This window comes from Eretmochelys imbricata, chromosome 8, assembly GCF_965152235.1.
Source record: "Eretmochelys imbricata isolate rEreImb1 chromosome 8, rEreImb1.hap1, whole genome shotgun sequence".
NCBI classification, from domain to species: Eukaryota; Metazoa; Chordata; order Testudines; family Cheloniidae; genus Eretmochelys; species Eretmochelys imbricata.
Genome location: NC_135579.1, coordinates 79,581,192 through 79,595,727, shown reverse-complemented (window position 1 = coordinate 79,595,727; position 14,536 = coordinate 79,581,192). Strand labels below are relative to the sequence as shown.

The 14,536-nt window shown below is 41.3% G+C and overlaps 1 protein-coding gene across 1 annotated transcript in view; it reads left to right on the top strand.

The window, feature by feature from the left end:
* SPATA1 (spermatogenesis associated 1) overlaps positions 1–14,536 on the top strand; it is a 33,732-nt gene that overhangs the window by 15,297 nt on the left and 3,899 nt on the right. Inside the window, exons 6-11 of the mRNA XM_077823617.1 lie at positions 229–480; positions 4,063–4,207; positions 4,370–4,430; positions 6,157–6,268; positions 7,099–7,224; positions 13,754–13,932. Of these exons, the coding sequence (XP_077679743.1) occupies positions 229–480; positions 4,063–4,207; positions 4,370–4,430; positions 6,157–6,268; positions 7,099–7,224; positions 13,754–13,932 (875 nt within the window). The remainder of the gene's footprint in view (positions 1–228; positions 481–4,062; positions 4,208–4,369; positions 4,431–6,156; positions 6,269–7,098; positions 7,225–13,753; positions 13,933–14,536) is intronic.

Below are 14,536 nucleotides of genomic sequence, written 5' to 3'. Positions count from 1 at the left end.
TGTGGTTTGATTATACTTATTCCTTACTGCTTTGCTCTGAGACATACTTGGGATGTGTTGCTCTTTTGTGAATATCACTTTTAGTTTGTTTTCATTTACTAAGGCTTTCAAAGGTTTTCAGCTATTGGACTCTGAAGAAAATAAAATGTATGATTATTAACATTTTAAAGGGCACATTTAAAATTGTGTATTTCTTTTCCCATGTGAAACTGGTCCATTGTAATGCAGACCAAATTGGATCCAATGGATCTCTCCACATACCAAGTAGTTTAAATCCCACGAAGTGGGAATCTGGAAAAAATCCTACATCTTTGGAAAGTGCTCAGAAAAATCATCTCAGCCAGGATCAGAAAGAATCTAATACACTTAGGTGGAGCCAGAAAGACAAAGGGACTCTTTCAGGTCATCATGTAAAACAGAGCATTGAACAAGCCAAGAACAATGAGACTCAGGAAAATCACATTCCCCCTGGAAAAAAAGGTATGATTAATTAAGTTGTCTACTCTTTAAGGGTGCTTTTTAGAAAGGGGGCATATAAAGCTAAACAAGAGTAAAAAAATCTCTAATTTCACTATGAAAACTGTTCAGACAATGTTATAAGAATGATTTGGAATCACAAAAACAAAGGAATCCAATTCTTTCCTTCACCTCACCCTGTTGTGCCAAAGGCACAGTAAAATGCTCTTTAACTGCATCCACTGTTTTGAGACCCTTGCAATATGTATGCCCAGTTATGTAAATTAATGGAATTTCTGCATAAACTCTAAATTTTATTGTGGAGAAATAGTAGTTAAAAAGTTTGAAGCCAGTTTCTGTTATAAAAAACATTTTGACTTCCGCTTTCCTAATTTCCTCAAAATCTACCTGAAATTTTGCAGCCATTAATTTATGTTGGGGTAGAATTTTTCTGGAAAGTTTGAAGCAAAATGGAAAAGGCCTTTGGGAAATAAGGTTAAAAAAATGAGGTGAGCTTGTTTCTTGAACATTTTCTTGAATTTGTTTAGCTCATCATAATTCCAAAATGGTTTGGTTTAGAAACTCTGAATTTGCTTTAATCTGTTAGCGTTTGAGATGAAGAGATTGGGAGGCAAACTTCCATGTTTTTCAGAATTTCTAGGTTAATTTCAAGACTAGGTTTTTTTTGACTGAACCAAAGTGTTCCCTTAAGGAATTAATAGATGTTTACAGTATTAATTTAAGTTTAAGAAAGTTTTCTTTCTCATCTGGAATTTATCATTTAACCAGATGTACTAGAACCTTCAGATGGTAAATGTTAAACGTTTATTACAATCCGTAACTAAAATCCTGATTCCATTGAAGTCAACAGCAAATCTCCTATTGTCTTAAGTGAGGCCAGGATTTCATCCATAATTTTTACACCATATGCCTCCTACTGTACTGGTTAATATATGGCATGAAATATGAGTTTATGTCAAGGTCCAATTGTCCCATTTATCCTTCACATATATGTATTTCTTGTTCCCCATTTTACTGATATGATTTCCTCAACATTTTCAAACACAAGTTCCTAAAATTAAGCTCTTAAATCCATTGTACCTGCAATACCCAAAGAGTTCAGTGTAGATGTTCAGCATCCCTGAAAATAAAAATATTTTATTCAGATGCCTTATAGATTTAGGAGCCTAAATTTAGACACCTGACTTTCAAAAATTTGACTTACAAATATAGTTTTGTGGGTACACTAATATCTTAATTTCCACAGTGCGTAGATGTTTCCTCATATACCTTGTCAAATACACAGTGAGATTTTTGTTATTTTTTGGGAATGTCATTTACAGAAAAGGTCTAAAGATCTAAAAGCTATGGGTACTAATGGGTTCTGGATCAGGTCCAAATTACACACTCAGAACTCCCATTGACCTCAATAGAAGTTTTGCCTAAGAACTGAAAGATGGGACCCAAAATTTTTAACCTGTGATATCAAGGCTCATTATATAATACTTAAATAAAGTGATTGAGCAATTAATCTGTAGACAGCTGCTTTATTGAGCTATTTTACACTTTAAAATGAAAGCTTTTTATGATTCTCCAAGAAAAAACTTTCAAAGATCTGCAGCTATAATTTATCCTGGCTGAGCCCTCCTTCATCCCTGACTACTGATACGGGAATACTTAAACATGCTCAGGTTTCAGAGTAACAGCCATGTTAGTATGTATTCACAAAAAGAAAAGGCGTACTTGTGGCACCTTAGAGACTAACCAAATGCTCAAATAAATTGGTTAGTCTCTAAGGTGCCACAAGTACTCCTTTTCTTATTGTAAGGAGAGTGGTCACTTTAGATAAGCTATTACCAACAGGAGAGTGGGTTTGTGTGTGTGTGTGGGGGGGGGGGGACCTGGATTTGTGCTGGAAATGGCCCAGCTTGATTATCATACACATTGTAAGGAGAGTGATCACTTTAGATAAGCTATTACCAGCAGGAGAGTGGGGTGGGGGGAGGTATTTTTTCATGCTTTGTGTGTATAAAAACATCTTATGTATTTTCCACAGTATGCATCCAATGAAGTGAGCTGTAGCTCAGGAAAGCTTATGCTCAGATAAATTGGTTAGTCTCTAAGGTGCCACAAGTACTCCTTTTCTTTTTTCTTTAAACATGCTCAGTGGATTTTTGCATGAAAAGACTTTATTTCTATATGATAATTAGGAGCAATAAATTATTAAAATCCGTTATCAAGAATCTGAATTAGAATACGATAACGGGGAAAGTAATTTCATTCACTTCAGTTTTCATTTTTAACAATATCTACTGCAATTTACATTTAGCCATGCTCTTAGCACTCAGAAAAGGAAAATATTTCTACAGTCCTCCCACAAAGTAGAATTTGAATTTGCTTTTACAATATTAAAGTTTGACTCCTAAAACTGAGAATTGAACATTTTCTCTGACTAGACTAGAATGGAAATAGTACAAAGGTGTGGTCGGATTAAAGCAAAAATAAAGCTAACAGTTATATGCCGGAATTGAAAATGTTTTTTTGAAAGAGATCTGTCAGCTACACATTTTCGTCTAACACTGGATGGTTGCTGAGTACTGGAAGCCAATATTTATAGTAGTCTCTTCAGAATGGTCTACTACATTACTCTACTACCCGATTTAAAAGGAAATAATTGATTCAATGGGTATAGTTGGATGGTAAGTGACAACTGATGTAACGTTAGTAGCTTGCCTATGACCATCTTCTTGTCTTTCATTTCTGAAGAAGACATAGTTTAAAAAGTTCTAATTAATTCTTTGTTTAGCATCCATTCTGATTAAATTACAGTTCTAAATCACATTGTTAATACAACATTCAAAATCTGAATAAAAAGAGTTTTTACAGTCAAATATAAAAACCTTACATTGTCCTACCTTAGCATTAGCTGATAAAACTTGTACTGAGAAACTACTAGATGCATTAATATTCCAAGTTTTCAAGTGCACCGGCACTTTTAAATGTTAATTTAGGCAAACCCCTGGATGTCCAGCAATTTGGATTAGCACCCAGTGGTTTGGACACTTATCAAAGTTTTAGCCAAATTTCTGTTTTACACTGGAAAAAAAATGATGGTTCAGAGAATCCAATCCCTCTTTTAATGTTGCACATTTTCACGTGTTTTCAAAAACTCTAAGATTCTTTAATTATATAAAGAAATAAGATTGTATTTTGTTTGAAAGGAGTGCATCCTCTGAATCAATATTTTCATTTTGAACATTGGATCTTAATGTAATTGTCACTCATTTTTAATAACATTGCAAATATATAGATTTGATTTAGACAAAATCAGAATCTGCGTTTGAAGTCAGACACTGGAAGTGTAAATTACTGGATTATCTTTTTAACGATAAAAAATCAGGAAATGTTCAAAATCATATTTGTATGCAGTGTAGTTGACAATTTCATTTTATTTTCCCTAAAGCAAAACAGTGAGCTTTCCAGTTTTTCTTAATGATGCTAACAAGACCTATTTTTAACTTGGTCCTTTTGATGGGCCATTAGTAAAGTCTAAAGGGACCCTTGAATATTGTATATGTTGCCTAAATATTCTGTACTTTGCTGTAGAAGAAATCCCTATAGTGGTGGGTGCAAATGTGGAAAATAGATGCAATCTAAAAGCTATCAGGATGGGAAGAAACACTACAGAGGATTCTGAAATTCCAGAATCATTGGAAGATGGAGACAAGGAATATTTGCACAATAAGAAAAGGTAATAATCGTGAGTGGTTATACTGACAAAACATTTCATTAATGGAAACTTCTTTAAATACTTCTATTAAATGAAACCAAGGAGAAAAATATACACTTTAATTAAATTTAAGACAAATTTATGTTTTTTAAGTTAATTTTTACTTGGTACTTTTATCTTCAGTCCTCAGCCGTCTGGAATGGGAGAATCTGGGACTGATAGTGGTATCAAACAGGATGATAAGGTATGTTTCAAAGATAAAGTGTTAGTGCTAGTATAAAGAAATAGATCCATTCCTCCCAGCAGGGAAATTCCCAACTTTGGTTCAGCTGGCTCAGGTTGCAAAGATGCACTCGCTATTCAAATGTAGGGTTCTGTATAATTGGAAACCGTTGAGTCTACTCTGAAACAAATTTGCAAATGAAAAATATCAACAACTGCTTAAGCAATGAATGAACCCCTCAAAAGTAGGCATTAAAGTGACTAGCAGCTTGTTTCATTGAATAGAGAGTACATTTACTAGGTATTATAATATTTTTTAAATCTTAACTGATTTTGGTCCTGCTCATTACCAACCATAAATATAGATTTATTGACATTGGCTGCTTTTTAGTAATTAGTATCCATTTCCTACTGGCAATATCTTGAAGACCTCATTCAAGTACAAATGCCATTGAAGTGTAATATAAAAAACCACTTATGTTGAGACTTCTGAAAACAACAGGTATAGTATATCTATAAAGCTAAAATTAGAGCATCTTTGAAACAGTGCAGAAGACACATCTGAGGTCCTGAGTACCACTTAAACTCAGAAATTAGAGTTCAAGTGGGTTTAACTCGCACATGTGGGCCTTCTGTAGAGGCGTGACTTTTGATCGTTAGTTGAATTACTTTTGTAGAATCTTACTAAAGGAATTGGGCAACACAAAGGCTGCTCTTATGACTTCTGCTATACTTTTCTGAATCTAGCTTCTAGTCACTAACTAACCATTTTGTTGCAGTATATTTAGTAGAGCTGGCTGAAAAAAATTGAAAATTTCAATATTTGACACACTTTTTAACAATTTTTCCCACTTTTTAATTTTCACACAGCTCTGCTTTACAGCAGTTGAAAGTTCTGGTTTTTTTAAAGGAAATGGTTGTTAGTTGTCAGAAGGAACCTCACACCAGCTGGATTGTCTGTGAAGAGTGACTTTTAGTACAAGTTATTTTTATACTATCATAAATTATACAGAGTGTGGCGAATACACATATTTACATTCTTTTTTTATTTTATTAATGATAAAATATAACCACACATAAATATATTTATCACTCAATAAGAAGAAAGCTACATAATAAAAAAGATTACCACAAATCTTTGATTTCAGTATATTTCTCAAGGATAGTGAAAGATTCATTACAGTATCAAAGGATATCTCTTAGAAATGTGTAAGAGAAATGGAAATTTCATAAAAGTTATCTGAAATGTTAATGTTCAGCTTACTCTGAAATGTGATTTGATAAAATTGGCATTGTGGAGCTTCATGTTTTGTCTCAATGATTTCTATATAAAATGTTCTCTGTTTACAAGTAAAAAGATGTTTTTCTTTCAGCCCTAAAATTCAACCTGGATCTAAGAAAGAAGCTAGGTTCTTTTCTTCTCATGCATTATCACCAGAAATTAAAGTTTTTTAGGCTAAATTCTGCCATCAGATTTACCTCTGCAACCCTACTTCTTTCTTTTGGTTTGCAGAGGTCTGACTGACTGGAGCTTAGTAAACATGTCTTTTGATGACACACAAAAAGAAAGCTTAGTCAAATTCAGACCTCCCATTCACCCATGCATTCTTTTTGGGCAGCACAGGTTAAGGGGATGGCTGAGTTTGGCCCCTCATGCATATTAACTTGATTAGAAACGTTTCTCCAAATACAGTACAAGAATTCAAGGGTCAATATTATGCATTTTTATACTTTTCATTTGCCTCTAGACAGATAAGAATAACGTAACTCATCTTGAGTATTCAAGTCGATACATTTCTCCTCCTCCTCCACCGGCTCTTTCTATAAACAGAGCTCAAGTTCCCATATTTCAGACAGAGAGTAAGTATACGCTTCCAAGAAATTACAAGAAATTGAACCTTTATTCAAGATGTGAATGTTTATTTTAAAAGGTGAATTTATAAGTGCAAAGTATTAGTTAGCCCTGGAGCACCCCTGGAGTCGGCGCTATGTACCAGATCACATCTGCCAGCTGAGATAGATGGGCGAATGCCTAGTCCATGAATCTCCCTGGAGCTCAGGTGTGAGCTAGGAGCTGAACTTCTCAGCACCATCAGAATGTAGATGGCTTAGCACATGCCCCAAGTCACTTAGGGGATTCTAACAGTGGAAACTTAGGCATCTATAGGATTAAGTGGCAGCTGAGCAGGGGTTCTGCAAATGCCCCTGGCATCTAAGTGTTGGACTTAGGTGCCTAAAAAGGAAGTTTGGTGCCTAAATCCCCTTTCTGAATCTAGCTTCTAGTCACTAACTAACCATTTTGTTGCAGTATATTTAGCAAAATGCTTTCAGCAGGAAATAGCCCTCTTGAGTATCTGGCAACAGTTTTCAGCACATGTAACGTGTTTCTCATGCCTTCCCTTTTAAATATAGTTTTAGTGATGTATATGTATTTAATATGGACATTAGTTCTAATTCATTTATGCATTTATAAATATATATAACCCTTGTGTGAAGCATTAAGTAGAGGCCAGTGTTAGAGATAGTTTATTGGACTGTGGGAATCCCTACTCTATGTTCCTGCAAGGAGACAAACTGAAAAAGTTGGGCATGCTTTATGATACATGCACTTCACTGAGACATAACTATGGCTGGCCTTTCCCTCTTTTAGCATCCAGAACTTTACTAAGTGTAGGTTGTAATTTCTTTAGAAAGCAAGATGGTTGAACAACTGAAACAAATGAAGGCAGAAAGAAGGCACATGGAAAGAACTAGAGAGGAACTGGTTAAAAAAGTCAAAGGTTTGCTTGAACAAAATAAGCTGAGGAGATATCATGGTATGTTTTGCAATTGTATCATAACTGTGTGAAAGTAAATGTGAAACTTTTTATCTGCCTGTGTCTATGTAGTGTTATAGTATATGCTTAATTACAGAGATAGCAGCTGGAAAAAAATACCTCTCAAAAGGCTCATTTGTGTGACTATGGTAGAGAGGTCGAGGACTAAAATGTCTGCTCCCATTGATGCTCAGTGGTACTCCTATAAATATCTATGTCCCTAGATATTATGAACCATAGCACCGTTATGTTATCTGTAGAAGTACAGTATTCAGAAGGCATCCATAAACCACATCATAGTGCCAAGCTCATGAGTTAAGCATTCCAAAGTGCTGTTTTTAGGAGTGGTATATGAAGGCATGACAGAAAACTTGTCTGCTACGACCCATACAATTATTAGCGGCACCCAGATACCCCTCTATTTTACTCCATGAAATAACTGGTGACAAACTTTATTTTTCTATAATAACAGATAAAGCCTATAGAAACAAAATGCATACAGAACACGAACTTATCTGAAAACCAGATCTGCCTCTTTGGCACGGCCCATGCCTTCTTTTGTGCTTGTACATATAAAAAAATCTTAATTCTTTTCCCTTTCAATTGTTTAAATGATAAATTAATTCTCAAAACAAAAATATGGTAAGTACATTAGGGGAAAACAAGCAATGTAGTAATGCTCCATTTCATAGGTGTCAGGCAGAATGAAAAGAGCTCTGGACAAATCTATGGATTCTGTGAGAACCACACAGGGTACCTTACAGAGTCGCATGCATCTCTACAGCCATATGATGAGTGTCACTGCCCAGAATGGTTAAATATCACAGATACCTAACTGATCTATGGAGAAATATCAATATACAGTAATTATTGATATAGTGCAACCTACATTATACAAAAGTCTCAGTGGACAACTGAAAACTTCAACTCCTGTTGGGCTGGTTTCCCCCTATCATAGAGACAACAGGCCTCTGCAGGCCTGGTTGGTTTTTCATACTCGGGACTTCACGTTTCCAGTAGAGTCCTGCCATTCCATTTATCAACAGCCCCAAGAGTTTTCACCAGGTGCCTTGTGGTAGGCATTTTTAAGATTACAGAGTATTCATGTTTACCTTACCTCAAAGACTGGCTCATTTAAGGAACTTCTCCTTAGCAGGTCTCAGACAAACATCCATTACATCCTTGCATTTTTTGCCACGTCAAGGCTCAGGGTAAGCAAGAAGTCACCTGTAGTACCTTTCCAAAAGACAGAATTTGTAGGCGTGCAACAGCATACTTACTGCCCATCAACTGTGAAGTTGTGGCAGAGCTTATGAGTCAGTTACACAGCAATCCTCAGACAACAGTACAGGAATGTCTAAGAATGCTATATTACATGCATTGTGCATGTTTGTCACTCCTCATGTGTTGTTGTATTCAAGACTGGTTGAAGTCCAGCTACCTATCAAGCAAACACCACATAGATATGGCCGTGCAGATACCTCAGGAGGTCCCTATTATCATGAGATCGGTGGAAGGATCCTATTCAAGTATGCAGAAGTGCTCAGTTTTCTTCTCCTCTATACACAGTAATGCTAGTAATGGATGCTTCCAACCTCAGATTGGGAGTGTACTTGAATCAACATAAGACACAGGGACTATGGTCAAGAGCAGAGGTGGGCAAACTATGGCCCATGAGCCACATCCAGTCCGCGGGACCCTCCGACCCGGCCCCTGAGCTCAGTGGCCCCTCCCCCACTCTTCCCCCTCCCGTGCAGCCTCAGCTCACGGCACGGCTGGCACAATGCTCTGGGCGGGGGCGGAGGGGGCAGGGGCTGCGAGCTCCTGGGGTAGCGCAGCTGCAGAGCCCCGGCCTGAGCCGGTGCTTGGAGCTGCGTAGCAGTGCAGCTGTAGTGCCGCCAGCCACTGGTGCTCCAGGCAGCGCGGTAAGGGAGCGGGGGGGTTGGATAGAGGGCTGGGGCACTCGCGGGGGTGGTCAGGGGCCAGGGGTATGGATAGGGGGCGGGGCGGTCAGAGGGTGGGAAACGGGGGTTGAATGGGGGCAGGGGTCCCAGGAGGGCGGTCAGGAAGGAGAGGGGGGGATGGATGGGGCGATGGGGGGAAGTCAGGGCAGGGGGTCTGGGGCAGTCAGGGGACGTGGATTGGGCAGGAGTCCCAAGGGGGCCATGAGGGAACAGGGGGATGGATGGAGTAGGAGTGCTGGGGAGGCCGTCAGGGGGCGAGAAGCAGGGTGGGGTCGCATAGCAGTCGGGGACAGGGCCAAGCCTGGCTGTTTGGGGAGGCACAGCCTTCCTTAACCGGCCCTCCATACAATTTTGGAAACCCAATGTGGCCCTCAGGCCTAAAAGTTTGCCCGCCCCGGTCAAGAGACAAGTCTCATCTTCACATAAATATCTTAGAACCCAGAGAAATTTGTTTACTGTATATGACATTCCAGTCTCTAATCCTTGGTAAAACAATACAGGCAAGACAAACAGCTTGGCGATGTTTTACGTAAACAGACAAGGAGGAAGCATATCATTTCCATTATGCCAGGAAGCTGTTAGCGAATGGAACTGGTGCAGCCGACATCAGATTACCCTGACAGCCATTCACCTTCCAGGATTAATATCCTAGCACGGTGTTTCCCAAACTTGGGACACCACTTGTTCAGGGAAAGCCTCTGGCGGGCCGGGCCGGTTTGTTTACCTGCCACATCCGCAGGTTCGGCAGATTGCAGCTCCCACTGGCCAGTTCAAACAAATCGGCTGGGGAAGGAGGAACTCCCTCCCACATAGCTTTTTGCCCTACAGTTAGGGTATTCACCGGGGTTGGGGGAGACCCCCCACCCCAAGTTCCCCTTCTACCTGAGGAAAAGAAGGGATTTGAAGACGTCTGCTACTTCTCAGGTGGGGCATAGGACATTTTGGGGTGTGTGTTGCGGGTGGGGTGAGGGAGGGCTCCCTCCGTTTCATTGAAGCAGGGGAACTGGATTTTTGGGTTTCCCATCTCCTTGATAAATGCACCGGCCACAAGCGTCAGTGTCATACTTTCTTTCGCTGGTCCAATGCCGCTTTCATTATTTTTCCACAGTGGAATGTTTCAACAGGAGAAGCTGAGAAAACCCTCACATCAGTATAGTCTCTAGCCCAATGTTTAGGCCACCTTCTCCAACAAGTAGTAGATTCCCTATTCAAATCCCTTCTTTCAGTGCAGGTGAAGGGGGACTTCAAGGGGGTGTCTCCCATAAGCCAGGTAATCTAATGCCAAGGGGGGGGGTTGCACTCAAGAATGCCAAGCAGATGGAAGTGCTTCACTGAAGTCTGGGCTTAGATGTGAAACTCTCTGAGAGAAGTGGAGCTTCGGCCATGTCCCACATCTTGGCAGCTCTCATTGATTAGCTTAGGCAGGGAGCCACCTAGCATGTTGGGTTTTGTTAATCCCATTCTAAGGTCCCTATCTAGCCCCACTCATTGTATAGGGAGCGTAGGTGCCTCACTCAGGCTTTGTGAATCCCAGTGATTTTGTAGGCACCTAAAAGGGTTGTGTGTGTGTGGGGGGGGGGGGGTTGATGCTGACCACTGCCACACTTACATGCCTTTGTGAATCTAGCAGTCCATGAGTTGCATGTGCTCTGTGCGTGCGGGATTGGACTCTCTTGCCCAACAATGTTTGTTGGCTTGTGCCTGCCCCCTAAGTGCCCGGACACACACACACCTTCACGGGGCATAAAAGGGTGGACAGGGAAGAACTACCTCTCAGATCTGTTGCCACTGTAGAATCCAGGTGTTACAGGCTCCCAGAGTACTGGCGAAGTAAGGGGAGGTCATGGAACACATAGACAACATCTCTCATAGAACCAGAGTTACTTTTTTGAGGGATTGTCTATATGTAGCACACAGGAGTGGCAAGTTGTATGGGCCTGTGGTGCCTGGGAGCCCGGCTCCACCAATGTTTGGGGCCAGGCCTCTCCCCCATCCCCAATGCACCTCCCCCGAGTGTCCCTTGGCCCCCACTTGGTGCCCCCATGCACCTCCCCCAGCCCCTGAAGCATCCCTGCCTCTCCCCTGCAGCTCCACTCCCCGCTGCTGGCTCTGGGCATCAACTTCCACCGCAGGGTCCTAGTGCCCCCCGTTCATTAGTGGCAGGGCAGGCTGCCCTTACCTGGCCCTTCCGCCTTGGACCCTTCCCTTTTCCAGCAGGACCCTCCACCAGCACAGGGGGCTCCCCCTGCCCGCAGTCACCGCTCCTGCCCCACGGTGGGCAAGGGGCAGCTCCATCCCTCACCGGCAGTGAGGCACAGCAGGAGGGGAGGAGGCGTGCATGTGATGGCAGCACCACAGGGGAGGCGAGGGGGCTTCCTGGACCTGAGAGGGGCTCTAGGAGCACGTGCAGTGGTGCAGGGTGTGTGTGTGCTTGGGGGGGGAATCCCCCAGAGCTCACTGCTGCTGGCGGGGAGAGGGCTGGGGGGGGGGTCCTCCTCTCTGGCCCCAGCCCCAGGGCAGCCTGCCTGCACCCCAAACTCCTCATGCCCTGCCCCACCCCAGAGCCTGCACCCCCCCCCCCCAGCCAGAGCCCTCACCGCCCCCCCCCCCCCCCGGCACCGCTACGTGAGTCCTTGAGGAATGAGCCTTAATTTGAGCATGAGGTCCTAACTTAGTTAACTGATAGCATAATATAAAATAGTCTGAGCTTCATTTAGCTAATTGCTGGAAAGAAATGGCCTAGCTGCTCATTCTTTCAGCAAATGCTACAAATACTCTAGCTGTGCGTCTGACGGGCTGAGTTCTCGTTAACTAAAAAGAAAAGCTGTGATATGTCCGGGGAGTAAAGGCTCTTCTGTTATCATTCCGAAGGGGTTTTAGAGAGAAAACAGGTATGGGAATACAGTACTCCGGTTTACATGAAAATCTGAAACTACATTAGGAACAAATTTTGGCTGGGGTTTAAGGGAGACCTTATCCTTATCAAAACTAGTGTATGATGGCCCTGCCATGACTGCTTGCAGGTCTCCTACGCTACATGCCAGGGTAATTGCCACTAAGAAAGCTCTTTTCACAGAAAGGTAGTATAAAGAACATGATGTTAATGGTTCAAATGGCAGTCCCCATCAATCCAGCTAAAGCCACACTGCAATCTCGGGAGGGAGGTGGCCCCTATATAGGAGAGAATATATGTATTAATTCTTTGACACTGTAGGATGTGAAAATATTCTGTGATAAGTGGAGATAATGTACTCTTTTAATAGTGTATTCAGATCACTTTAATCCACATAGATAATTTTAAATCATGGGACTGAATGAGAGAGTTGAAGTTGTTCTGCTCAAAGGGCGAATCTTTTCCATTTGGCGTAAGTGAGCTTTGTCAAGGCCTTCCTGCCGTGAATCAAGATGTTCTGGACAGCTTTGGAACATGATTTCTCTGTATTAGTCAGGCAGCCAGCATCTAGGCTGTAAGGTACAGAGAAAGTGGGTCTGGCTGGAATGTCTTGGGAGATTATATCCAGATCCAGGGGTAATGTTATTGGAGATTATACTGAGAGTGTTAACAGGTCTGAGAACTATAACTACCTGCACCAAGAGGCTGCTAGCCATATCTATATGGCACCATCTTGTCTGAGCTTCCACACTGTCCTCAGAATTGGAGGGATCAGTGGATAGATATAAGTTAGCCCTTAAGTTAGCCCAGGAGATGAGCTGAGGAAAAGTGTCCAACAGAGATCCTGGACTCAGACTCCCTTCTGGAATAAAAGGTATGGCATTTCTTGTTTGTCTCCATCACCAACAAGTCTATGGCTGGGTGATCTGATTTGTGAAAGATATGTGATTGACTGAATCCTTTACGGACTATTCATCGTTAAAAGAAGAATGTCTGCTCACGTGATCTGCTGGGACAGGAGCTGCTGCTGCAGCAGGGATAGTGTAGGGGCGGGCTTGTTCTCCAGCCAATTCCATCCTCCCCCCTGCCTCCCCTTTGCACCTGGCTGGGATTAGGGTTGCACGACTGGGGCAAAGAGTGCTGCTGCGGACGGTCAGTGCCCCCCCTTGGCATCAGTATATTGCACCCACTGAGGCAGGAGGCTACATCCACCTCTGAATTCTGCTCAGCAACTCTGGACCTGTGGAGTTCCCCAGCTCTGCATAACACATGCTCCTCGTTGGGCTTCTCTTTAGCGCTGGACCTGCAGAACTAGCAAACTTGGCGCTCTTTTGTACATCTTAGTCATGCAGCACTGCAAAGCTCCACAGGACTGAAACTCTGGTCCTACAGCGTTCCCGCTGCAGCTTCAGAGAACAGATCTAGCCTTTAATTTTAGTTGGCTGGGGTCCAGCTAATGCTGGTTTGACTGAATAGTTAGTGTAATGTTGAGTTTGGCTAAACATTCATTGATTTTTAAAAACACAATCTTACATTTTTCATACATGTATAAAGCACTGAAGTTAAAGCACACTACAGAAGGACTGTGTGCTGGTCATTATTAATTATTATTATTAATGTACTGTATATTAACCTGATCAAGAACAAACAGAGCTGTTATTGTCCTGTATAGCCCGTGATGCATGGAAAAAGAAATACTTTGAAACTAAGAAAGCTACCACTTCATTGGAGGACATTTTAAATAAACTGCGACAAGATTTAGAGCTTTACTACCAAAAGTTACTGTTGCAGCTGGAAGCCAGAGATATCAGGAAACGACCAAACAATTTAACACACATTGCAAACGCCAAGGTAATATCTTTTGTTCATATTTGTCAATTCCTTTCTCTCTTTCCATGAAATTTGGCTTCGGTTATAGAGTATAAATTGTAACAACAAATTTACCACCATAATCCAGAGATTCCAAATTTTACTAATTGTTTCTGAATGACATTATCTGTAAAACAGTCATATGTCCTTCAGAGGTGAGCATAGCCCATCTAATTTAATCAGTGTACACCATTGACCAGGTTTGTTTTAGGGATTTTATATCTAAAAAAAGCTTAATTAGTTTAGAAAACCATTTACCAAGAATAGGAGCATTAGTCCATTTGCATAGTATAAGCCATTCTGTTTGCATAGGCCAAGTGTGGACCATCCCTGCTGATCTTATAAATTACTCTTTGTTTGCCCAGAGTGTTTCATGGAAGTAGTATACTCCCCTATTTCGTGAATGCTGGATGAATGCATGAGTGTGCATGGAAGAACACAGTTTACTTCTTTTCCATATGGTAACAACTTGTTTAGTTTTGTATAAACTAGTATTTTTTTTAATATAACAGATTTTTCATGAATGAATTCTATGTATCACGCTTTGTATGCTGGTGTAAAGATGTTCCAAATGCTTGTGTACAAC